The sequence below is a fragment of the Neurospora hispaniola genome, assembly GCF_033458365.1.
Source record: "Neurospora hispaniola strain FGSC 10403 chromosome Unknown B0T23scaffold_9, whole genome shotgun sequence".
Taxonomy (NCBI): domain Eukaryota; kingdom Fungi; phylum Ascomycota; class Sordariomycetes; order Sordariales; family Sordariaceae; genus Neurospora; species Neurospora hispaniola.
In genome coordinates, this window is record NW_026944414.1 from 1,579,971 (window position 1) to 1,603,981 (window position 24,011).

The following is a 24,011-nucleotide window of genomic DNA, read 5'->3' on the forward strand; positions in this document are numbered from 1 at the left end:
ACAATGTCATTTCGACTTTATTTCCTTCTCTTGACAGGTTAACACAACAAACTCTTTGACTCCCCAACACTTTTATAATATCGAAAAAGAAAGTGTCAGAACAAAAACAGTTCGACTTGGGGGCTCATCACTGCAGAACCCCTGCGTATTACACACATTGAATACCACTGGCAGATCGTACAGAAGAGAATTTGAAGCCAAGATCAAAAAAGATACTGTCCCTGAGAAATCGTCATCGTTCAAAGAGGCAATGGAAAAAAAAAAAATTGCAAAAAGAACAGTATTATGCGCCAGCCGCGAATCGAACGCGGGGCCCATCGATGGCAACGATGGATTTTACCACTAAACCACTGGCGCTTCTTGATGTCAAACTGAGTCAAATCTAGACTCTATGTACCCACCTACTTCAAGGAAGCACTCCTCTCTCCCTTACGGCAACCGAACGATTGGACAAGAGCTTCACAAAAGATGAAATGGATATGACTGGATTAAAAAACAGCCAAGATACTGGGTATAAGTATGCTTACATGACTACTCTGGGTAACCTCCATGAAACAATCGGCGCGTTATACCGCTGCGCCGGAAACCCCAAGTATTCGGCAGGGACAAGATGCAACATCAAGTTTCGAAAAAAAAAATCCCACAACCCCAACCCCTGTAAATGCAAACAAAAACAAACATCCGCCCTCCGCCATACCTACCTCTGTCATGACACCATACTCCAAAGCATATAAACGTGGGATACGCACAATCACGGGCGAACCTTACATCGCTCTCCAACCAAACAAAAGTCCACCTCCTCTCCATGCCTCGCATCGAAGACCGCCGTGCTAAAAACGGTGGCACTAGGGTCACCACCGCTACTATCACTACTACTATGACGGCTAGTGACAGCATCGTCTCGTCTTCTTGCCACCTTTGTGGCCTCCTTCACCCTCTCGCCATCCCCGTCCGTGTCGTTCTCGTACTCCGTCTCGTTAGCCACTATCCCCGACAACGGCCCAGAAAACGTCGTAGCCCCCCGAAGGGGTATTAATCGGCCCTCATCATCATGCTCACACAACCCACCCAAGCTCGGACAGTACGGCAGAGCGATATGATCGATACCGAGCATTTCCGTCGAGAGTTCGAGAGTGAAGATGATTTCTCCTAGTCCTACTGCGGACTGAGGCTCATGTTGTGAAAAGTTTTGTTCCTCGTCCTGGGCTTGGGAGGTGCGGTTCGGGTTGCGAGGAAGCTGGTTCTTTTCGGCCGTTTCGTCGTGCTGGACCAGCAGGGCGATGTCCATGTCTTCTTTTGCGTAGTAAGCGAGATGGTGGACTCGGGGTGGGTCGCTCGTGCAGTATTTGAGAGTGGGAAGTTCTACTTCGGGCGACCAGTCGTTGGGTTCATCCTCCCCGTAGTCGGTGTCGGTATTGGTGTCGGTGTCATCGTCATCCTCGGGGTCGGTCAACGATTTGAGATCGAGCAGCGTCATGTTGAGACAGCCTCCCGGCGCTTCCGCGCTCGCCTGGCTGCGGTCTAGAATGGTGAAGTCGAGCCGTTCGCCGGCCTTTGCTGAGTAAGAGAAGATTTTCTTGGGAAACTCGGTGCTGAGAATATCGGCGATGGCCATGCCCGGGGTAACGGGTATGGGAAGCGGTTCGCCCTCATCTGTGTCGCCGGCACCCGAGCCGTCGGTGACGGTGAGACCTCGATTCGTGACAAAATCGATGAAGTCTTTGGCAGTCTGCTTGCCGCGGCGCGTGCTGCTAAGGAAGGAGAAGGTCCCTCCTGTTTTGAGCACGGAGGAGATGGCCCCTTTACCGGGATGACACTCGGTTGATGCATTAGTGTGAGTGAAAGACTGAAGTGGCAGAAGGGGCGGGTTGATGCACCCATAGTGCACGCGGATACCCTCTCCTGATGCCCTCTCAATCTGCTGCAGTATTTCATGGACATCGTCTTCATCCTCAGCGCCAGCAGTGAGCAGGAGGACGGCACCTCGTTCGTTGTGCTCTCCATCCGGTTTTGCCCTTAGGATCTCATCAATAGCCATGGAAAGCCCGACACCGATATCTGCCTTTCCCTCATGGATTGGGGCTGTCATGTGGGCGGGTAGGCGGGTCGTCGCGTTCGGGGGATAGTGGATGTTTTCGTTAAAAGGTATCAATGTACCGTTTGATTGGGTTCCCTCCAGGTTCAAATAAGCCGGACTCTCCATCGGATAGACCACCCGCGCACTCTCTGCAAACTCCACGACCGTTATCATGTTGTGCAGGCCACTGCTCGTCTCCATCTTGGCGGCCAAGCTCATTGCCACCTGTCTCTCCAGTTGCAAGGCCCCGTTTTGCTTGGCCTGGGTAGACAGGTCGATCACAACGGCCACGTTTCGCGGTATGCAGTCCCTCGCCGGATCGTCCCTGACCAAGGCACAAATCATCAAATCGCCCTTCTCCGCACCGTACCTATTCCTCACCTCGGTCCTCAATGCCTTCCAAGCATTGCGCGAATCCTCCACCGCGGCCGCAACCGCTCTCTTGAAGTTCTCCTCGAGCCCATTCTCCGTCCGGGGGGTACCAGGTCCGATCTCCCCAAACGTTCCATCCAAGTACACCACCCCATGGTCTTTGTTCAGCGTATGATGCGACACCCTCCCCTCGCAATTGCTCCTCCCCGGCGTCGCATCCGGCACCGCGAAGCATCCTGTGCTCAGATTCCTCGGCACCATTTCTCTCGGAATCTCGCCGTGGGCGCGGAGATCCAAAAACGGTGCGGTATCGTTTCTCCTCAAACCCGGCGGGTTTGCCACGCCTATAGGCTGCGACCTATCGCTCTCATCAACCCAGTTGCTGTGCGCATAGAAATCATGGATTCCGTGGACAGCTCGACCGAAAGCCTCGATAGTGGCACACTTGGCGCGCGCAAGCGTGTTCACCTGCAGGGCGGGGAAGGCGAAGCGACAATCACCGCCGGCAAAGGGCGACAAGTCGACCATGTCCCTACGGATGCGCAGCTGGCCCTTCTTCTGGAGGTGCGCGCTACCTTCCGCGTTAGTCACCTCCTCGTCCAGCTCGATCAGGTCGGCGGCGCTCTTCCAGGCCTGCTTGAAGCGGCCGCGCAGGTGGTTCACGCACGTCTGCAGCGCCTGGGTCGCCTGCTCTCGGGTGCGGGGATAGCCCGGTATGTCGATGAAATCGGCGTCGTCGCAGTGGGCTTCAGGACCTTCGGGAACAGGGTCGAGCGTGTCGGGAGCGCCGACGGCGCCGTTGGTGCCGCCTCCCGGGATGGGGAAGCCTTGCACGTCGAAGTGGGTGCCAGCTAACTGGTCGAGCGAGCGGGGCTCGAAGCAGATGCCGTCGGATTTGACGTTGATGATGGTGCCGGTGCTCGCGCCGGAGCACTGGAAGGCCAGGCGAGTAATCATTTCGTGCTCATTGTGCTGCCCGAGCACAATGGGCTCATTGATGGTGCCGAAGGAGTGGATGCATGTTGGACTGAAAGCGAGTAAAAGGAGCGTTGTTGCCAGCGCATTTGTGGCGCTTTTAGGGCGCCTATGGAGAAGGTTAGTGTACGGTTGTATTAGAGCAAATCACAGAAATCGCTGTTGAGGTTGAGGGCGTACCGAAGAAGTCCTAACATATTTCTCAGAGTAATATGGTGGGTAAAACACGAGCAAGTTGAAGTCCGTGCGACTAGATAGATCCATGTTATGAAGAGCTCCAACGAGTTGGGACTGGGACAGCTTGCGATCACCTTGTCATCCCTTAAGTTCTCGACACGTCCTGGTGGGTAGACGAACCAAAAAAGAAAAGAAAGAGAGGACAACACTCCACGTGTGAGGTTGAGGTAAAGGGATTGAAGCAAGGCATTCCGGGGAAGAATCTAAACATCACGACCTTGACTTTTCACGCTTTGACAAAGCCTTGGTTTTCGGATCAAGCGACCCATTCAGCAACCAGCAAGCGTGCAATGCGCGGGAAATCTGGATTCTTATTGGTTCAAGACAGCCGTTGCACGTGGATGTGCCGGTCATGGACTTGACATGTGCTCGGATGATCAGGTACCGCTGTCGTCCCCAACAAAATTGTCTTGACCTTCGACACTATACACTATACGTTGCGACCCCAACCCCGGTCACCCCCCACCCTCGGTCATACAACTTCATGACCAGGAATCAGATAACATTGCAAACTGGCCACTTTTGCAGGGATTTCAGTGCTTCAAAATGTCATAATTTTATTCCTAATGCTCTTGAATGATATAGAGTATTGACTAGAGGGCTCTCCCTAACTCTTACAGTAGTCTTGTCGTTGTTGTTGCCGTGGCAACCCTCCTTCGCTTGGGACCCTCCTTTGAGGCATTACGAGCTTCCAGAATCTCTTCTACCCGGGCAAATTTATCATTACCCCCTTCTTTAGCTACTTTTCTTTTGCTTTTAGACTTCTGTAACTCTAGTTGAGTCTATAAATATTGGATTTGGTAGTCTTTAGTAGCGAGTTTAATGTTCTTTATATCGAGGGCCTTGGCCGATTTATTGAATACCCTTCTAATATTACGAGTAAGACTGGATATCTCATTGCCAATACCCTTATAAATATCCCTAGACTTCTAGGGGGTCTAGAAGATAACGTCCCGGTTGAAAAGGTCTATTATTAGTGGTATTATAGCCCGGACTAGCTCATTAGGAACGGCGGGCAAGGCATTATTATTAAGGATTGCCTTAGGATCGTCGATAATAATAAATCTATTTACTAGCTATATCCCTATCTTTTTAAATCCTAATTTAAGGTTTCTAGTATTTATCCCCCTTCTTAAAACCTCCTAATAATACTAAAGGAACTATTGTTTATTTACTGGTGTAGATACTAGAAAACTAGTAAAGTCCTTAGTTAAATCCCTAAAATACAATTTAACGGCTAAAAAGATAGAGCGGTTAAGCGGTTGAATTTTATAGAATATATAAGAAGGTAAAAAGAGTAGTTGAATATTGTATTGAAATATTTCAATAAGGAAATCGTCGGTTATATAGCTAACGTACTTATCGAGAATTAGGAGATACTAATTATTATTAGCCGGCTTCGTTTCTAATAAATAAACCTCCTTTAACTACTATAAAGCAATCTATGAATTACTCTATTTACTAATTGTACTATTGTATTTCCAACTTTTAAATTTGTAATCCATTTTAGGGAACCACTATCCCTAGAAGTTAATACTAGAAAAAATAACAACGGGAATTAACTTCTTACCTTTAGTAATCCTATACTCGATAATAATTACCCAACTAGTCGCGTCGGTTATTATTAGGTATACCTTCTTTATTAGGACGGTCCCAAGCACTTTACCATCCTTTAATTCTAATTTTTAAAAACTATATTTATTTATATTTAAAATATTAACGGGAATAATACCCTTATTATAAATCTAGGCTTCCAAAAGGTTAAAGAACTTTGTAAAGGCTTCTTAGGTAGAACTTTTAATTCTCGCTAACGCGAGTAGCTTAGAAAGTTTAGTCTTGATATGGGGATTTCTTGTTAGGAAGCGATCGATCTAATGGGCGCCTAGTTTATTATAATTACCTCCTCTTTTCAATATTAATATTGCAATCCCTAATACTTGGCGACGATTGGGAGCGCGCTTAGCCTTCTCTTCATTCAATATCTAGTCGCATAAGAAGGATTCTTGAGCCGGGGATAGCCTTTATTAGGGTATCTTAATTATACGAAGGGAGGGGGTGCCTCGCATACGGTCGGAGATAGTAGATTATAGTACGCCGTACTTTTTGGCTACTGCACGCTGGGAAAGTCTATTACGGACCTCAGAGATCGCTTAATCGAGCAAAGACGAAGCTATTACGACCGGAATTAATCAAATCGATAGTGGTTTGGTAGAGTTATTATTATTGAAAGATCGAGAGTATGAAAGTGTATAGGAGAAATGGCGGTGTGGGGATGTGACCGAGGGTGGGGGGTGACCGGGCACGCTGTTCCAGAAATGGGGCCGGGTTTTAGCGCTAACTGTGCGATTGTTAATCTTAACACTCAACACCACTCAACAACGCCAACATCACGATTTCGATACTGCTGAGCTCGTCGTCGTCGTCGCATTCTAGAAATGAAGCCATCTACAGTCTTTCTATTATCTACATCATTAATCTATCGCTCAAACTGATCCTCATCTTCACGATTGTCGCCGTCATCGTCGTCGTCATAATAATCTGAGCCGTGGTCTGACTCGCTGCCCCGCACCCTTTTTTTCAACTTTTCTCTAGCAATCATCTTACCCCCATTTTCTATCACATCTTTATACCGCTGTCTCACAGACTTTACCCAGTCGTTAATAGTCTGTTGAGATAAATCCTCCCATCCTTCTTTTGCTCTTTCAAACAACTCATCAGACGTATCGCTCAATCTACCATACTGGTGAACGAAATGGTTCGGCTTCCCCCAAGCATTCTCGATGGGCGATAAATCTGGTGACTTCGGCGCGTTGAAGAAGTATTCCAAACCGACCTCCTCCTTCCACGTCCTCACGATATTTCTCGAACTGGGACCATGGCCAGAATCGTTGTCTTCCTCGAGGATAAAGTCATACCCCTCCTTCAACCATTCGCCAACATGGGGAACCAAAATATCATCACAGTAAATACGTTGTGTGAGTTTGCCGTTGGCGTTTGACGTATGGTATCTGACTAACTCAGACTTGAAGTCCAGGCCAATACATCCCCATACATGGACGTTCTTTTCCTCGGATTTTTCATACCTCTCGGCTTCACGAATATTGCACGGCTCGTATCGAGTACCGGGCTTCCTCGAAATCCATCGCCGACCGTTTGCCCGTTGGCGCCAGCCGAAATGGCATTCATCAGAGTATCTACACTTTCATCAATAACAATGCCATAGCCAGAAAGAGGGGGGATAATACCTGATACGAAGGAAGTCTGGTTGGTCATACTTCTCGAGTAGGATCTTGCAATGGCTACATCTTTCCTCGCACCGGCGAGGCGAGACGTACTCCTTCTCGCATGCGACGCGTTTATTATACCCGGCATGGTCTCGCATCGCCTTCATAATAGTCTCGTGACTGGCTTCCTTGTCACACGCATTCTGCAGTTGGGATACCCATGGCATATCAGGCGCTTCGTCAGGGTATTCTTCGTACAGCTGAATAATCTTGTCGCAATCCTTCGGCGTAACCTTCCTTTTACGCCCTCGAGTCTCCCCGTTCTCCGACGGTCCCGTACGCTGTCGTTCGTCTTTATTGATGCGGTCAACGGTATCGACATTGACAGCGAAAATCCCAGCAATCCGACGATGCGTCAGTTGATGGTATCCCAGCTCAGACTTCAGAAAGTTAGCTGCAAAGAGCGCGCCCTTAATGCGAGCCTTCTTCGGCGTGTCCAGTATACCGGGCATGGCGTCAATAAAATCGTATATATCGAAAGAAATGGATGAAAAAGATCACAACGAAGTAAATAAACCAGATTTTGGTGGCTTTGTTAAGTCGTGACGTAAGGGTGTTAAGCGAGCAATAACCCCTGTCTAAAACCCGGCCCCATTTCTGGAACAGCGTGCCGGGGTTGGGGTCGCGACGTCTAGGTACGCATCCAAGCGTCTTAATCACACCTATGAACTGGAATTATATCCTTACGGCAGTCAGCCAGTGTGTTTTTGAAATATCGTATTTCCTAATACAGCTTTGTGACAGCCCTTCTTGAATACAACGAGCGGTATCACACTAGTGTACCTAGTTAGTGCACTTACCCTGTCGGGCAGTTAATAGTCCGCCCGCTATTTGTCATGGACGAGGATTTGGAATTTAGACCTCTATGACGTATGCGACAATGCTACACTGACATTGCAGCAAAAATGTTTCGATGGTTACACATGGAATAATTCCCCCCTCGGCCAAAGGTCCCGGCCGTTTGCCTTTCCCCGACTTTCCCGGCCTTGGGGGCTCGTCTCACTGTCCGGCTTTATATAGCGAGCGAGGAAGCCCTGGAAATAGATGTATTCGATGCGGGAACTGGCCTCATCGGCGACTGATGAGAAGGATAGACTTGAGCAAAAATCTTTGGTCGCAGTGATTGAACAGACGAATGACGGCCCCAGGACTGCGCAAACCACTGCACTTGCGGGATCCCCACCCCCCGAGATCGGTCCCCGCTGCCAGGGCCGGTCCCACATCTCCGTCACGGAAGCAGCCCCACCTCTCGCTCGCTAGTATTTCTACTTAACACTATAGTAGGTAGGTAGCCCGCAACGTAGATTCCCCCGCACTTATCCTTCACCGGGTTCCTTTGACAACGGAAAGGACCTGTGTCCAGGTCTCGAGAAAATTGCAAACCGAGCACCCTCTACACATTTTCGAGACGACGATCCCGCACCTTGCGCCGTATCCCTGCCGTGCATTGGCTGACAGTTGGTTGATGGCTTTCCCAACTTGAAGTGCGACACCACGCGCGCAGGCAACGGCGCATTGTAGGTAGTCCAATTATTCCTATGCCGCTCCCACTAGACCAAATACGCAAAGTCCTGCAGCGCCAGCTCAGTCCTAGCCCACGAGCACGAATCTGAATTCGGACCTGTCGATTTGAATCTTCACCAAGTGGCTGCTCAAAGCGAGCGCATACGATCCAAGAGAACCTGCGCAGACGACCTCTCGTTCAGAGCAACGTCCCGACAAGGAGACCAAGTCGAGATGCGGACTTTACGGGCCATCGCACCTCCTATCAGAAGTCTGGGACACCCATCCAAGGTTTCGCTCACGCCTCGCGCGCTTCGAGAGCTCGGCCGACGACAAATAGACAAAAGGCAACGGATATCTCTCAAAAAGCCAAGCCGACGTCAGCGTACGATCACGCTCCCGAGCAGCATACGAATGACAACCGGGTATATGTCCCAGAAGATACGAGCATCCGGGCGGCCGCCAAACGCCTGGACCCAACAGTTTGGACCAACTCCTTTTGGATTCAACTGCTACAAAGGCCTCTCTTTCACCCTCGCAGTTTCCTTACTCGGCATTGCGAGACTTCAAAAGGGAGAATCAGACCTGCGTTTGAAGGCTGACGCAGGCACAACTCGAAGCCACCGCTGTAGGAGCACCCATTTAGACCCAGTCTGAAGGATCCTCTAGCACTATCATTCTACATCATCATCGTCCTCGTAGGGTTTCCACGAATTGGTGGTATTGAGGTAATTAGGCGTAAAAACCAAGTATTCTTCTTCGTAAGTTCAGCTCCAAAGTCAAGTCTCTGACTGAAGCGTGTACACCTGCCTTCAAATAAGAACTTTGTAACATTGTACAAACCACCCAAAAAGCCTTGTTCTGCATGGGCTATAACCCTTGATGCAGCCTTACATCTCTCTGGAAGGGTCGAGGCCACTCCAACACCAATTTAACTAGAGTAGCGGAATTCTACGCAGACAAACGGTGTTTCTCCATCACTAAAAGACTGTGTCTTAACACCTTAAGAGAATATGTTCTCGGCTGGGTCCGGACATGCTCCCTCAACCTAACAACATTCTCCCTCTTCTTCCTCCGACTTGATCGGCCAAACCTCACTTTCCCCCGTAATTATATTATATCTTGAAAATTTGACTTCCCATTGAACCACGCCCTAACCTGATACCATCCGACCGGATCGGCCCTTTTCTGCTTGCTCCCCCCCTCACCAAAACCTAAAGGGCATTGCCTGCCGTCCAGCAGCATTAATGCTAATCGGGCCTGAAATCGTAGGTTTGACCGGTCCAAGAGGACCACCACTCGAAAATGACATGACCGTGCTGCTCGCCGCCGCCGCCGCTGTACCGTTTCCTGTAAACATCCCACCAAGCGCAATGATTAGCATTTGTTATCAACCCATCGTTTTCTACCTCGTGTACCATACTCCGAGAATGATATAAAGTAAACTCACCGAAATCACCCCCCGAGCACTTCCCCGCCTCCGAAACAACCTCATACAACGTCTTACATCCGGACGGCAACGCGTCACATCCCTTCTCGCATCCCCACGACTGGTAAACCGTCATCGGCGGGTTCGCGCACGTACAACCTGCCGTGACGGTGCTCACGGTCACGCAGTCGATCGTCATGCAGGTCGAGCAGACGCTGGCGGTTGAGATGATGATGGGACACTCCGAGACGGGCGTGGGTCTGTCGCTTGTTGGCAGGAGAGGGTTGGTCAGTGGGGTGGTGATGATGCTGCTGCTGCCACTTGCGGTTGCGGTAACTGTTGACGTTGGGAGGGATTGAGAAAGGGCTTGCGTGGCTCTGCGAGGGGATTGGAAAAAGGTTAGAGCGTGTGTTTCATGTTGTTTGGAAGCTTATTGATGGAAACTTACAACGCGAGAGGGACGGCAATAAGGCGAGTGAAGGATCTCATTTTCAGTGACAGTATGCTGTTCGTTTCAGTCTTGTTGGCTCAGTCGGGGACTTTTCAGGTCGAGTGCCTGAGGTTCGATGACAGTTTCAGATGGTGAAATTCGCTGGAGAGACGGTATAACAATGTAGAATCATGGACGGCGTTCATAGCAAGCAAGTGCTTCCGTTGGAATGTAAGATTATACGTGGCCGTCGTAAATTGCGAACCGTCATCAAGTGTGTCGTTGCTGCGCCTTTTGAACCCCCAATCCAATCGTTCGGTAGGCAGCTGCCAAGTCCCCAGGTCTTACATGCTTCCTTCAAATCGCTCCTGGCAGCGACAGTCGTGATTTTATTTGCAGCCCCTCATCTGATACTGACCTGGGAGGTAGTCTGATCTCCAGCGCTCAAGCGCGAGCCGGTACGTCATGTTGAACCAAGTCCGTGACACAAATCCGCGATACGGGTAGCAAGTGCGACTTGGTCTGTTCCTGTTGTTGTACGAGAGCATTCAGCGGCCAGCGGCTGAAGCGCGATACGCTAAAGTTGTAAGTGACAGGCGGGACTGTTTTAGCTGAGCAAGTGAAGAGCACCTGGCATTTAGGCGACGATAGTAAGCCCGGTGTGGTGAAACAGTAGGTAGTTATCCCTCAACTCAGCCGAGACTTCTGACGTAAGTATCGACGTATCACTTTCGCCATGTTTCCATCAAGTATAAAGAGACCACCCAGAAGGTATTCGCAAACAATCCCACATGAAGTTCTCAAATCGCGACAATGGCTGCTGAGCCTTGATGTTGAGTCAAGGGTTCATCCCAACGCTCGGTGAACAAACCCAAAATGCTACAACATCTGACGTGCGCCTCGCTGTGCAAGACAGCGTAACTCAACGGGATTGTCACACGAAGGACAGGATTTTGTGAAGAGCAAACTCACTAATATGTGACATTTCGGATCGGCGTTAGCAAAAGTCTCGAAGTATGCTTCAAAGACCTACTGTTTCATCTTCTTGAATGACCCATTAGCCGTAGTGGTGTGAATTGGTACGGCCACAAAAAAAAAAAAAAAAAAAAAAAAAAAAAAAAAAAAAAAAAAAAAGCGGCTTTCCCATATTATCCTACCTGCTGCCCAAACTGAAAAGCATGAGATGATAGTCCCGTCTCAGGAAGAGAACGCAGGAAGAGAACGCCGAGTCTGGTTTGTGATAGCCATCACGCTACTGAAGGGAGGTCTTCACGAGTAAGCACATGTGATGGCGATAAAGCGAGATAAGGCTTACATATGATTTTATACCAAGATGCCTTCGTCTCTTCACATGTTTGAAGGTATCATCGAGCGTGTTCGTTCTGTCGCATTCACACCCTCCACTGTGTTCTTCCCCACTCATGTCTCTGATTCCAGTCGATGATCTTCAGCAGAGAGGATTCCACCAGTCATACCAGAGATGACCATCCCACGAGATTTTGAAGCGCCCCGCTGCAGACCATGTGGTGGTAACCTGTCCTGATCATGAAGAATCCTATCCCAGAGGCAGATCACGATGACCTTGATTTGACCCACGCACATGAAGTTTTCGCAACGCAAAGATACAACTCACAGAGTACCTAACACCTGCCACGGCCACAAGCTGACAAAGAAAGGACCATATGCCGTGATATCCGTCAGGAATGCAGAAATCCCTGAAGATGATTGACACTATCACGTCCCAAACCTTTTGAATCACGCCATGAAAACGGTACGGCGGAGTTCGAAGCCCTGCGACGGCGCGGAGAGACCAATGGAACGAGATGCTTGCATACGACTGCGATGACTCCGATGTATCGGAGCTTGGCTGTTACGAAACGCTGCGGGAAGGACGGGAAATCACAAACTTCCTGATTTCGGGATAAGCATATCCAAATGCCTCTTCATAATGCTTTTCGGAGGCCTCTTCGAAAGTACCATTTCGCTTGTCCTAAGCAGCAAAATAGCCAAAGACACATGCCCGAAAATATAGCGTGGCCCTTCAACCGACGTGGCTCTGTAATGTTCTAAAGGAAAAATGGCATGTCCTTCTGTGGCTGCTGAAGCCTCCAGAAGTAACCTTTCGACGGGCTACAGCCGACATACGTAATCTGGCAAGGAGAACATTGAGATAGATCCCAACATATCCAAAATCGAACTTGATTTCCTCCACGTGTCAGCCCATGCCTGCACAACTCCTCTTCATGGCCGCTTCATCAAACCAATGAAGCAGGTTATGCGTCGAGGTTTGAATCCACTTTGATCTCCAGCAGATCCCATTCCCCCACAGATAGGAAGTTGTAAGTCCGGGGTAGATCAGCAATTTGCGGGGTACACGTGTAGTAGCGCGTCCAGGTTCAATTATTTATCGGCCCCATCAACTCCATCCTTCGTCGGTCAACTTCAACCGTTGAAGCAACCATCGTGACTGGCGAGTGGTGCGTTCCGGAACTGTAAGTCGCATGCAAATGATCAAGCATGGCAGTGGTAGCACCGAAGATGTATGGTTTGGACAAAGGCGTCCTTGACGGAGCCTAATGCCCAAGGCTACCTCCTCCTCGACCTAGGTCGAACAATAAGCTCATCAAGAAGTTGAGTAAGACTGTGGGGTTTGATCAACCTCGTGGTAAATCTGATGGCTCAAGGCTCAAGAAACGAACTAAAGGGCTGCTAAACTCGCTAGTGTCTTACAACCTTCCGGCGTTCTATCGCGGCTTGACTTTATGTTTCAAGCCGGTGAACCTGGCAGGCAGTCAACAAATCTGGGAAAAGGATCACAGACCCGACCTTTGAAAGGGTCGTTGGTCGGGGAAACCGGCAACACCAGGGAGAACGACGATCAGCCATAGATACTTGGGACAAGGTAGGTGCCATTCGGACAGTATGAGTGAGCTGGTGAAGGCTGGTTTCGGACCGTTTAAGAGACGGCGAGGTGGGCGACGCGGCTGCCCGGCCGACAATGTGGGTCCCCTGGGCCGTGTTGGTCGGGCAAAACTAAGTCACTGATTGGAGTCTGGATAGGAGTTCGGGGCATTGGGGTCCTGCCCGTATGCTGCATTCTCCCGAAAGACGGCAAAACCGGCAGAGAACGCGGGATAACACGAGAGCATCGGGCCGTCCACCGGTTTCGGTCACTGTTCAGCGGTGTTACATAATGCTTGTCCTTGGCACGAGGTCCGCCGAAATAACCAACCGAGGGAGTATCGAGGCAACGTATAAATAAAGTGTTGGGGGAATATTAAGTCGGGCAAATCTGAAATCCGCTCAGGAGACACTGTCTCGAGACTGCGAGCATCACTTGCTTGTAACGATAGACCATGTGGATGCGCGTAAAAACAAAGAAGAGCTGGCCGAACATCGTGAAGTGACTGAATTTCGACCTTTCAGGTGGTTGCTTTGCCGTGGCCGTTGTCTCAGAACTGCACACCCTCTTGTTTGGATAACGAAACGGGATATCGATTGACAGGAGCCCCAACAAGATGCCACTAGGCAACATGGCTAAAATGCAAAAGTGGCCTGAGGATCGACAGGAATGCAAGGTCAAATACCCAACCTGACCTATCTGGTGGTTTGCGAATCTGCAATGGCCCATTGAGAATGGCTTGTTAGCCATAATATAAAATGAAAAGGTGCGGCTCCCGCAGCCGACAATGTGTCAAAGAGACGGATAACTTGACTGGAAACAGCATAAACACCGCTGAATGGAAGCCAATTGAGGCTTGATCATCTCCATCAGCAATTGGCATCCTTGCCATATCGTGGATGCAGGGTAGCGAGAAAGGGGAAATTGATCGCCTGGACCGTTTTTGATCGATATCGAGAGTTTGGCCCTGTGAGGGGTGAAGAGGACCTGAGTGAAAACGCTGTGAGATGCGAACCCCTGGTCGTCCCACCGTGCACAACCTGTGATGAGGGAAACGTGAGGCTTGTGAGAGATAGGATGTGAGAGGGTGTGGTGAGACAAGAGGAAGATCCCAAATGCTCGATCGAGGTTGGCCGAGGTTTGATGCAGCGCCATGGAGACGTGGATCCTCGATGCTTGACCTTTTCTCTGAGCGGTTCCATGTGTTCCAGTCGGTCAATTCACGGCCTTCATCTTGGCGGTAGAAGACGGGACTTGATGATGAGTCGTTGCACGTCGCGGGCTGGACATTCAAGTATCGTGTTCATGTGTGTTTAATCGGAAGCTAGATAGTCAAGAATTGTGAGCGGCGACAGGGCAAGCAAGACCCATTGAGAACACTGCAAAGAAACCGGCAAAGTTGACAATATCATGTAGTTGCGCCCTTTGTAGTTACACGTCGCGTACTCATCCGTGGCTGCTGCTGATGGAAATCGTGAAAGCGGTCAACAAATGGAGAGAAATACGACGACGGGAAGACAGACAGAAGCGAAGTTATACTACATGTGTACAGCTGGATTGCAAGATAACGCTCACATGGCAATGAATGCAGAACAATGCGACAAACACACTGCTCATTGACCACCGCGACTGCGACTGGTTGAGGGGGAATGGTAGACCGGCGTTAGGTCACCGGCTTCGTCAAATTGTGGTGGTGTGGTGCGCTATCGTGAGTCAAGGATAGACTGGAGGCGGAGGAGGGCCGCAAAACACCAGTTGTTGACCGCTTGTCGCCAGTTTTCCGGAGCGGCATGATAGCAGACGCCAAAAGAGAAACTCACGATGTCAATCGACGGCAGTCGCGTTGGGATCGCGATCGCCGTCGGTGGATTTGTTTGTTCGTCTTTGCCGCACGTCATACTGGGGATTTCTGGTGGGTTTTTGGCGGGCTTAGCGGGCATTCTTTTGAAGAGCGGGGCTCAGGAGATAGTGGACCCTGAAATGCTGAAAGGGTCCACTAAGACCCATGTCTTTCTGCAACCTCAATACATGATTGGTGACAAAAAGTAGTCCACTTTACTCAGAACGACGGGGGCAGTCCTCTTCAGAACCAAAGCGAACCACAAGAGTGGACTTATGACGAATGCCAAGCGCCCCACCTCTTATCCGCTGTCGGGTTCGGTTCCACCGGTGGGCGCCGGAATGGAAGGGAGAATGGATGCCTCGACGACCTCGTGTAAGTCACGGCGTCCGGGTGCCCCTGACGGTGCAGCGTCAAGCACAACCTAAGGAAAACCCGACGGCCGCAAGTTGTACGCTGTAGCAAATATCGTGCTGAGCCTATCAAAAACTTGCAGTACATATTCTGCTTGCTGTGAGGTCAAATCTCATGGCTCGATATGACAACTAAAGAACAAGAACAGTGGACAATTCAACTCGGTTGACTAGTACGGGCAATGATCGTGGCGAACCACCTACAGCAGCAGCCAGGCTTACAAACCTAAGCCGGTGCTTTGTAAGTGCAGCGTGTCCCGAGAACACAAGTGCCTCGACGTCACTGATAACGAGCTCTTCTGTTTTCCAGCTACACTACCTGGCAACCACATGGTCTGCACTCTGGATCGGTATCGTGAGCTTCGAGCTTGGTGGTTTGGCAAACGGTCCTATCTCGGTATGAATGTGCCTAGAATGATGACATGCCCCGGGGCTCCTGGAGTGGATCCCGCTATCGATGACGGCCGACAAGGGTGTCTTTGTCCCGTTTTCAAGGCCACCCGAACAGCCCAATACAACAACACAGCAAAAACACTCTCTGAACACTGTCAATGACCGCTTGTTGGCGTCACTGTGTTCTCCAGCGCGGCTCTGTCGTGTTGGGTGCCACAGCAGACGGGTCTACACTAGACTAGCCGTTTTGTCTACACTACAAGCCTACGTCGAGTTGTCACCACTTTTATGATGTCTGTATTGGGCCGAAGAATGAAGCCATCGTGACGGCACCTGGGTGCTGCAACCGAGCATTTGCAATAGCCAGGGCACGTTCTGATGGCGTCAGGGCCTGTTACCCAAGAACAGCCTCAAACAAGCCCGTCCACGCCGTCCACTCCGTCCCCATGTCCGGTCGAAGCATTGCATGGCATAACACCCAAAGGGTCCAATAGACCCTAGATCTTGGCATCTCCTGTCGGGTGTGTGTGACCACTGGCTTGGAGACATGTCACAAGCAATGGCTTCAGATTTGTCTGCCGTCACCAACTGGCCAAGCGTTGTAAGTGACTAGCATCGCAAGGCCGTTCTATATCCGACCTGGCGTGACTGCACTACCAGGGCGTGGCTCATCTGGTTCACGTTAACATCATATGTTTTGAGCCTGCTGTTAATGTAGTTGAGCAAATCGTGAACAATCGGGAGTTTAGAGCCCGATGCGTGGATTCTGCTTCCGGAATCGAGGGCATGCCAACTAACCCGACCGCGTCTCGTCAAGCGAGAGTAAGTACCTACCTGCGTATGTAAGTACACTCAAGGAGGCAGGAAGCCGCATTCAGGAACCTCAACATCCAAAATCCAATGGTGGGGCAGGCTTACGGTTCGGCGGGACTTGCGAATATTCTGTTCAACGAATCCAGTTTAGTCCCGGCTTCATTCACAATGATCATCGATCTCTAGGAAACCAAAAGGGTTGCTGGGTCCGTTACGCAAACGGGCCGTAGCCGCGAGGACCGTCATTGTCCGTGGATACTGGCGACTTATGTACAAATGAGCACCCCGGTCAACAAGGAGACAAGCCACACCCGACACATGCCTGCCATTTGCAACCTCCCTCGACCTACCAGAACCGTCTCTGCAGGCCCACTCAATATGGACGATCAACCCCAATACTTGCCATTTCTTGTTCAAGCAATGGGACCGGGGTGTTGAGTTCACTTGCACTTGGCCCTCTCCGTATCTTGCACAGTACTCCAGAGAACAGGTGAGGGCCCTGCGTAAGTAGGTAGGTAGAGGTAGGTACCTACGTAGCCAAAAGTCAGCCAAAGGCATGGGCACGCCATGTGTATGCCAGGCCGGATCGTCGTGGCCAACTGGATGGCATGTGTATAAAGGAATTAAATCCCCCTCATCTACCTCAACTGTTCTTTCTTTGTCTCCATATCATACCATCTTGTGATCTTCAAGTCTAATCACATCCATCCCACGCCCATCACCTCTTTCCATCAGCACGACGTCACCGCGCTTAAAGCTTTGGACATATTAGACTCTGCTCTACCCTTCCAACTTGCCATCTCTCCGACTCTCTTCGCCCAAGCACAGGCATACCACAACCACCTTATACACCAAAACACACGAATCATCCTTGATACCCTACACTAGTCAACATGGCTGCCAACAATTATACCAAGAAGGCGGTGCACTTTGGTGCTGGCAACATTGGTATGTGCCTCTACATCTCTTCCCTCCCCTCAACATTCCCCCAGGCTTGGACGTCCCATGTACTAACCTTGACTCCTCATCTGTTAGGTCGCGGTTTCGTTGCCTGCTTCCTTCACAACTCTGGATACGAGGTCATCTTTGCCGATGTCAACGCCGACCTAATAAACGCCCTCAACGCCAGCCCCTCCTACAAGGTTATCGAGGTGGGAAGCGAAGGAACGGAGGAATCGACCATTACCAACTACCGCGCCATCAACTCTCGCACCAATGAGGAGGAGCTTATCCAGGAAATCGCCACGGCTGAAGTGGTGACTTGCTCCGTCGGCCCCAACATCCTCAAGTTCATTGCCCCTGTAATTGCCAAGGGTATCGACCGCAGATCCGAGGACCTGCCCCCCGTGGCTGTCATTGCCTGCGAGAATGCCATTGGGGCGACGGATACTCTTGCCGAGTACATCAAGGACCCTAAGAACACTCCCTCGCACCGGCTGGAGAACTATGAGAAGCGCGCCCGTTTTGCCAACTCGGCCATCGATCGGATTGTTCCGGCCCAAGATGCCGACGCAGGCTTGGATGTCAAGCTTGAGAAGTTTTATGAGTGGGTGGTCGACCGCACTCCCTTCAAGGACATGTCGCCGCCGGACATCAAGGGCATCAACTGGGTCGACAACCTGCTGCCCTACATTGAGCGTAAGCTCTACACTGTCAACACCGGCCACGCGACGGCCGCTTACCATGGTTACATCCGCCGCAAGAGCACCGTCTATGATGCTCTCCAAGATAAGGACATCCAGGAAGAGGTCAAGAAGGCGCTCGAGAACACGTCCCACCTCATTACGCAGAAGCACGGCATCGACGAACAGGCCCAGCACGAGTACGTTGAAAAGATTGTCAGGCGCATCAGCAACCCTCACTTGGAGGATGCCGTCGAGCGTGTGGGCCGTGCCCCCCTACGGAAGCTGTCCCGCAAGGAGCGGTTCATCGGCCCCGCAGCCGAGCTTGCCGAACATGGTAAGGACTGCAGCGCCCTGCTCGATGCTGCTGAGATGGCGTTCCGCTTCCAGAACGTCGAGGGCGACGAGGAGTCGGCCGAACTTGCCAAGATCATGGCGAGCAACAAGCCCGAGGACGTTGTCAAGCAGGTCTGCGGCTTGAACGAGCAGGAGAAGCTGTTCCCCAAGGTGGTCGAGGTTGTACAGCGCGTACAGGCCGACTTGCAAGACGACTAGATGGAGCATTTCTGTCAACTTGTGTTTTCAAATTCATTCTTACTTCATGTCTTATGATAAATGAGCGAAGACTTTACGGATAGGGAATAGGGCAACGGTGTCGTGGACCCTCGGAATCCGGAGAATATGGCGTTCATTTTGGTTGCTTTCTGGGATATCAACAAGGAGCATTATACAACTGGGATCAATGGCGTTTAGCCGGGATCATATTAACATCCTGGAGGTTTTGGTTTTCCTTTTTCTTCTTCTTTATTATTATCTTCGCGCAGTCACTAGAAGCGCTTTGCAGTGATAGATATAGTTCAAGTCAATAAGAAGTACTCACACTCAATTCTTGTCCATGTCCCAGTAACGTTGTCGTATGCAAAGTGCTTCAAACTTGATCACTGCTTCGAGCCGTTTTTTTTGAGCCCATATTTTGTGACAGCTGATAATGTTCCTAACGATGAAAATGGATGATGGGAGTACCGACTTGACTACTGACCGTCATCGGTCGCGCCTTAGTCCTGTTGCATCGCTGAGACCTTTTGGCTTTGGAAATACTCGTATCTTGTAAATTTGCTCGTGTGTGACACTCCTCCGAAATGGAAGGAATTGAGTCGTGCCGTTGCGTTGGTCCAAGCCTTTTGGTTTTTGATGATCTCCAGTGGTCGACTTTGGACGTGGTTTGGCGATGGTGATGGCTTCAAACACTGAATGCACCGACGGTGAGGGGGGCGCCAAGAGATCTGCAAAGCTGGCGGTTGGTCGTTGCCTTAGGCAGCAGCTGGCGAGCGTAGGAAGTGACAGTGGCCGGCAGCTGTATCCACTTGACCGCCTGAGGGAGAGAGTGGCCCGAGCGGCGAGCAGACCACAGCCGCGAAATTGTGGGCGGCGGCCGGTCGAGATACGTGGCGGGCACCTCTACAACCGTCCGCTGTCATTTCCGGCCCGTCGCATCAAGTGTCAAGGCCTCCGAAGCCTCTATTCCGAATCCTCGTACCGCCAACCACGTTCCCCCCTTCGGCGGACCAGATATCCAATACACCAAATACACACAACCACAATTGCACCACTTCCGATAGCTTCACCCCTGACGAACCCGACGGCGGCTTTCTTGTACGGTCAGGGACCATCTCCAGCATCCAGCACGCACCCCACCTGAAGCTTGGAAGCTCGAGAACCGTTACGACCGCCCCGTCCTCTAATTCCAACTTGTAAACACCACACACCACACACCACACACCCACCCCAAACTCGCCCAACATGAGGCTGGATGTCAAGGCAAGTTCGCACAGGCTTCGTGTCTGCACCACCTTGGCCGTGTCACCGAGACACAATAGAACAACCCGATTCTGCAACCTGGCGCACACTTGCACCTCCCTCAGCTTCGGCCTGGGATCTTCCAGTTGCCCCCTATTTCGTCTGCTGTTCCGGCACCTCGACGGCCAGCTCCATTGCGCCGACACGTCCATCATCACATCGCTGCCTCCAACTGGGCCATCTCTCATTAGAAAACACCTGCTAACATGCCTGTCAACATGCAGCGCCAGTTGTTTGCCCGCTCCGAGGTTCGTTACCTGTCCTCTTGACCCCCTGATTTCTCCGGTACCAAGCAGTCTTTCAACATTCAAGGTTCCCATTGCTCACCCATATCCCGCACATAGCGAGTCAAGGGCATCGACTTCCATCCTACCGAGCCATGGATTCTGAGTACGTCTGATTCGACCCGCGATACGATGGGAGAGGGCCTGAGTTCTGACACTACTTCGGTCATTAGCGACCCTCTACAGCGGCCACGTCTATATCTGGTCATACGAGACACAACAAATCGTCAAGACCTTCGAGCTTACCGATGTCCCCGTCCGCGCTGGTCGCTTCATTGCGCGAAAGAACTGGATCATCTGTGGTTCCGATGACTTGTATGTTTGACATGGAACCTGGGGTGCGGGCACTGGGCCGCTAGTGCTAGACAGGCAGGCTGACCTGGCATCGCAGCCAAATTCGAGTCTACAACTACAACACGAGCGAAAAGATCACATCCTTCGAGGCGCATCCCGACTACATCAGAGCCATTTGCGTCCATCCTACACAACCCTTCGTCCTTACCGCCAGTGATGACATGACGATCAAGCTTTGGGATTGGGAGAAGGGATGGAAGAACGTGCGGGTATTCGAGGGCAACTCACGTATGGCGCCACCAGCCCGATATATCGAAGCAGAGCGCGCATGCTAACGGAGTTTCAGACTACGTCATGTCCCTCGCCATCAACCCCAAAGATACCAACACCTTTGCTTCGGCATGTTTGGACAGGACAGTCAAGATCTGGAGCTTGGGTTCATCCACACCAAACTTCCAGCTTGAGGCGCACGAGACCAAGGGCGTCAACCACGTCGACTACTATCCCCACAGCGACAAACCCTATCTTCTCACAACTTCTGATGACGTGAGTTATATTGACATCTGCTGGCGCATAGGACTTCACAGCTGACTTACTGGCACAGCGCACGGTGAAAGTGTGGGACTATACCACCAAGAGTTTGATCGCCACTCTTGAAGGCCACACCAACAACGTATCCTTTGCCTGCTACCACCCAGAGCTCCCTATCATTATCTCTGGTTCGGAAGATGTACGTCGATATTGTACCTGTCCATTCGCTCGCAGGCTATTACTAACTGTAACCGCAGGGCACGATAAGGATATGGAACGCCAACACCTACAGGTTCGAGCAATCGCTGAACTACGGCCTGGAGCGAGCATGGTGTGTGTCATATCAGAAGGGCAAGCAGGGTATTGCTGTTGGTTTCGATGATGGTTCGGTGGTCATCAAGCTTGGTCGGGAAGAGCCCGCTGTGTCGATGGATGGCTCCGGCAAGATCGTGTGGGCCAGGCACAATGAGGTTGTATCTGCCGTGATCAAGGGTGCCGGTGAGTTACAAAGCGGAACATCGAGAGTGACTCCGAGCTAACAGGGATCAGATGCCGATATCAAGGACAACGAACCTATCACACTCACCACCAAGGAGCTTGGAACCGCCGAGGTGTATCCCCAAAGTCTCATCCACTCTCCCAATGGTCGGTTCGCTGCTATTTGCGGCGACGGCGAATACATCGTTTACACTGCGCTCGCCTGGAGAAACAAGGCATTCGGTCAGGCCCTCGACTTTGTGTGGGCTTCCAAGGAGTATTCCAGCACAAACGAGTTCGCCATTCGCGAGTCTCCCACCAGCGTCAAGATCTTCAAGAACTTCGAGAACAAGGTCGGCGGTCTCGACGTCCCCTTCGCTGCCGACGGTCTTACCGGCGGTGTCCTCCTCGGTGTCAAGGGCCAAGGTGGCATTTCCTTCTACGACTGGCGGACGGGTGGACTTGTCAGACGCATTGAGGTGGAGCCAAAGCAGGTGTACTGGAGCGAGAGCGGCGAGCTGGTTGCTCTTGCCTGCGAGGATAGCACCTACGTCCTCAGGTTCTCGAGAGAGAACTATAACGAAGCGGTCCAGGCTGGTCTTGTCGAGGATGATGGTGTTGAGGCTGCGTTTGATGTCGTTACCGACATCAGCGAGAGTATCCGTTCGGCGGAGTGGTTGGGAGATGTCCTGATCTACACCAACAGCACCAACCGTCTTAACTACTTGGTTGGCGACCAGACTTACACCATCGCCCACTTCGACAAGCCCATGTACATCTTGGGTTACCTCCAGCGTGATGGCCGCGTCTACATCACCGATAAGGACCTTAATGTTACCTCTTTCGCCCTCTCGCTCCCCGTTTTGGAGTATCAGACTCTTGTCCTTCGCGAGGATATGGAGACGGCTGCCGAGCTACTCCCAAGCATCCCTGAGGATCAGCTCAATAAGATTGCGCGCTTCCTTGAGGGACAGGGCCACAAGGAGCTCGCGCTTGAGGTGGCAACTGACCCCGAGCACAAGTTCGATCTGGCGCTATCGCTTGGCCAGCTCCACATCGCCCTCGACATTGCGCGAGAGACTGATGCGGACCACAAGTGGAAGACGCTTGGTGATGCCGGCCTCGCTGCTTGGGATGTGCCTCTTGCCACCGAGTGCTTCGTCAAGGCAAAGGATCTCGGTTCGCTGTTGCTTGTCTACAGCTCGACGTCAGACCGCGAAGGTCTTGCCAAGCTCGCTGAGCAAGCTACAGAGGCAGGCGCGCACAACGTCGCCTTCAGCGCCAAGTGGCTACTCGGTGACGTCGAGGGCTGCATCGAGATCCTCAAGAACACCAATCGTCTCTCGGAGGCTGTGCTCTTCAGCCAAACATACAAGCCGAGCCTTACGCCCGAACTGGTGGCGGCCTGGAAGGAGAGTCTGGAAAAGCAAAAGAAGGGCCGGGTTGCCAAGGTGTTGGGCGTCCCCGGAGAGGACTCGGAGCTCTTCCCTGAGTGGGATGAGTATCTGAAACTCGAGCAAGAGGGACCTGCTGCTGGCAATCTGATTGATGTCGATGCCGAGCAGGTTCAAGAGGAGTCACCGGCGGCAGAGGAGGCGGCAGAGGAGGTAGCTGAAGAGCAGAAAGAAGAGGAGAAGGAGGTTGAGGCAGAGGAGGAGTAGAGCGACGTTTCTGCGCCATCCAAGGAAGCGGGTAACGGACACGATTTTGCTTTGTGAAGAGGATGGAAAGCGATTACAGACATTAAGATGCTATCAAGGCAGAGGAGACGCTCCTCTTGACTGCCAACGGCTTTTACTAGATATGACGGCATTGGTAGTGACCGAGACATGGTGGTTGTTGGCGGTTTCAAAAACGGGATACAGTTGGCGCGATTGCTGGTGCCGTTGTGGCCCGTGTTTATAGTAGGCAAGAGCTTTAGTATTTTGATAATGGAGGAACAGTGAACTACTATAATGACCTAGCACATGCACTTCCTGATGTCTCAACCTTCCAAATGTTCGGGATGGAGATGCTGCCGAGCTCGGACAGGTAGTCCGTCGGGGTATATTGATGGCCCGAAAGCTGAGACTAACAGGGGGTACAGCGGAGTCATGAACCCTGCCGGATTGGCGGACACGGCGGCCAAGGCGGGTCAGTCAGCGGGTCGTGGAGGGTCCCGTCGTAGAGCGGCCGTCGCAGGCGTGTTGAGAGGTGTCGTTGAGGGGAGGTTGGCCCCCGGGGACCTGGGGACACTGGGGTGTTCGCTAGGATTGGATCTTTGGAGAACTTGAGGATC

At 51.3% G+C, this 24,011-nt stretch overlaps 7 protein-coding genes and 1 non-coding gene across 8 annotated transcripts; 4 read left to right on the forward strand and 4 right to left on the reverse strand.

The window, feature by feature from the left end:
• Window positions 1–286: 286 nt before the first annotated feature.
• B0T23DRAFT_t371 lies at window positions 287–357 on the reverse strand. The gene has a single exon. It is a non-coding gene; the product is annotated as a tRNA-Gly (tRNA).
• A 131-nt stretch (window positions 358–488) lies between these two features.
• B0T23DRAFT_457006 (uncharacterized protein) lies at window positions 489–3,905 on the reverse strand. Its single transcript, XM_062841274.1, has 2 exons — window positions 3,605–3,905; window positions 489–3,533 (listed from the first exon to the last, which is right to left on the reverse strand). The coding sequence occupies exons 1-2, from the start codon at window positions 3,619–3,621 to the stop codon at window positions 752–754; spliced, it is 2,799 nt and encodes a 932-aa protein (XP_062688908.1). The 5' UTR covers window positions 3,622–3,905; the 3' UTR covers window positions 489–751.
• A 2,842-nt stretch (window positions 3,906–6,747) lies between these two features.
• Window positions 6,748–7,560, reverse strand: B0T23DRAFT_389635 (uncharacterized protein). Its single transcript, XM_062837819.1, has one exon. It carries the CDS (start codon window positions 7,395–7,397, stop codon window positions 6,867–6,869), a length of 531 nt encoding a protein of 176 aa, XP_062688909.1. The 5' UTR covers window positions 7,398–7,560; the 3' UTR covers window positions 6,748–6,866.
• A 2,092-nt stretch (window positions 7,561–9,652) lies between these two features.
• On the reverse strand, window positions 9,653–10,076 carry B0T23DRAFT_408200 (uncharacterized protein; the record flags this gene model as incomplete). Its single annotated transcript, XM_062839267.1, has 2 exons — window positions 9,653–9,798; window positions 9,908–10,076. 2 exons carry the CDS (start codon window positions 10,074–10,076, stop codon window positions 9,653–9,655), a joined length of 315 nt encoding a protein of 104 aa, XP_062688910.1.
• A 4,248-nt stretch (window positions 10,077–14,324) lies between these two features.
• B0T23DRAFT_408201 (uncharacterized protein) lies at window positions 14,325–14,829 on the forward strand (the record flags this gene model as incomplete). Its single annotated transcript, XM_062839268.1, has 3 exons — window positions 14,325–14,423; window positions 14,454–14,516; window positions 14,641–14,829. 3 exons carry the CDS (start codon window positions 14,325–14,327, stop codon window positions 14,827–14,829), a joined length of 351 nt encoding a protein of 116 aa, XP_062688911.1.
• Window positions 14,830–15,030: 201 nt separating this feature from the next.
• Window positions 15,031–17,175, forward strand: B0T23DRAFT_408202 (uncharacterized protein; the record flags this gene model as incomplete). Its single annotated transcript, XM_062839269.1, has 8 exons — window positions 15,031–15,216; window positions 15,259–15,424; window positions 15,612–15,703; window positions 15,773–15,859; window positions 16,579–16,677; window positions 16,713–16,874; window positions 16,950–17,025; window positions 17,108–17,175. 8 exons carry the CDS (start codon window positions 15,031–15,033, stop codon window positions 17,173–17,175), a joined length of 936 nt encoding a protein of 311 aa, XP_062688912.1.
• Window positions 17,176–17,394: 219 nt separating this feature from the next.
• B0T23DRAFT_247000 (mannitol-1-phosphate 5-dehydrogenase) lies at window positions 17,395–19,065 on the forward strand. The gene is made up of 2 exons (XM_062834148.1): window positions 17,395–17,616; window positions 17,704–19,065. Exons 1-2 carry the CDS (start codon window positions 17,562–17,564, stop codon window positions 18,843–18,845), a joined length of 1,197 nt encoding a protein of 398 aa, XP_062688913.1. The 5' UTR covers window positions 17,395–17,561; the 3' UTR covers window positions 18,846–19,065.
• A 1,020-nt stretch (window positions 19,066–20,085) lies between these two features.
• Window positions 20,086–23,754, forward strand: B0T23DRAFT_389647 (coatomer beta). Its single transcript, XM_062837820.1, has 8 exons — window positions 20,086–20,395; window positions 20,492–20,537; window positions 20,605–20,746; window positions 20,823–21,013; window positions 21,072–21,271; window positions 21,330–21,455; window positions 21,514–21,754; window positions 21,806–23,754. The coding sequence occupies exons 1-8, from the start codon at window positions 20,354–20,356 to the stop codon at window positions 23,392–23,394; spliced, it is 2,577 nt and encodes an 858-aa protein (XP_062688914.1). The 5' UTR covers window positions 20,086–20,353; the 3' UTR covers window positions 23,395–23,754.
• Window positions 23,755–24,011: the final 257 nt, after the last annotated feature.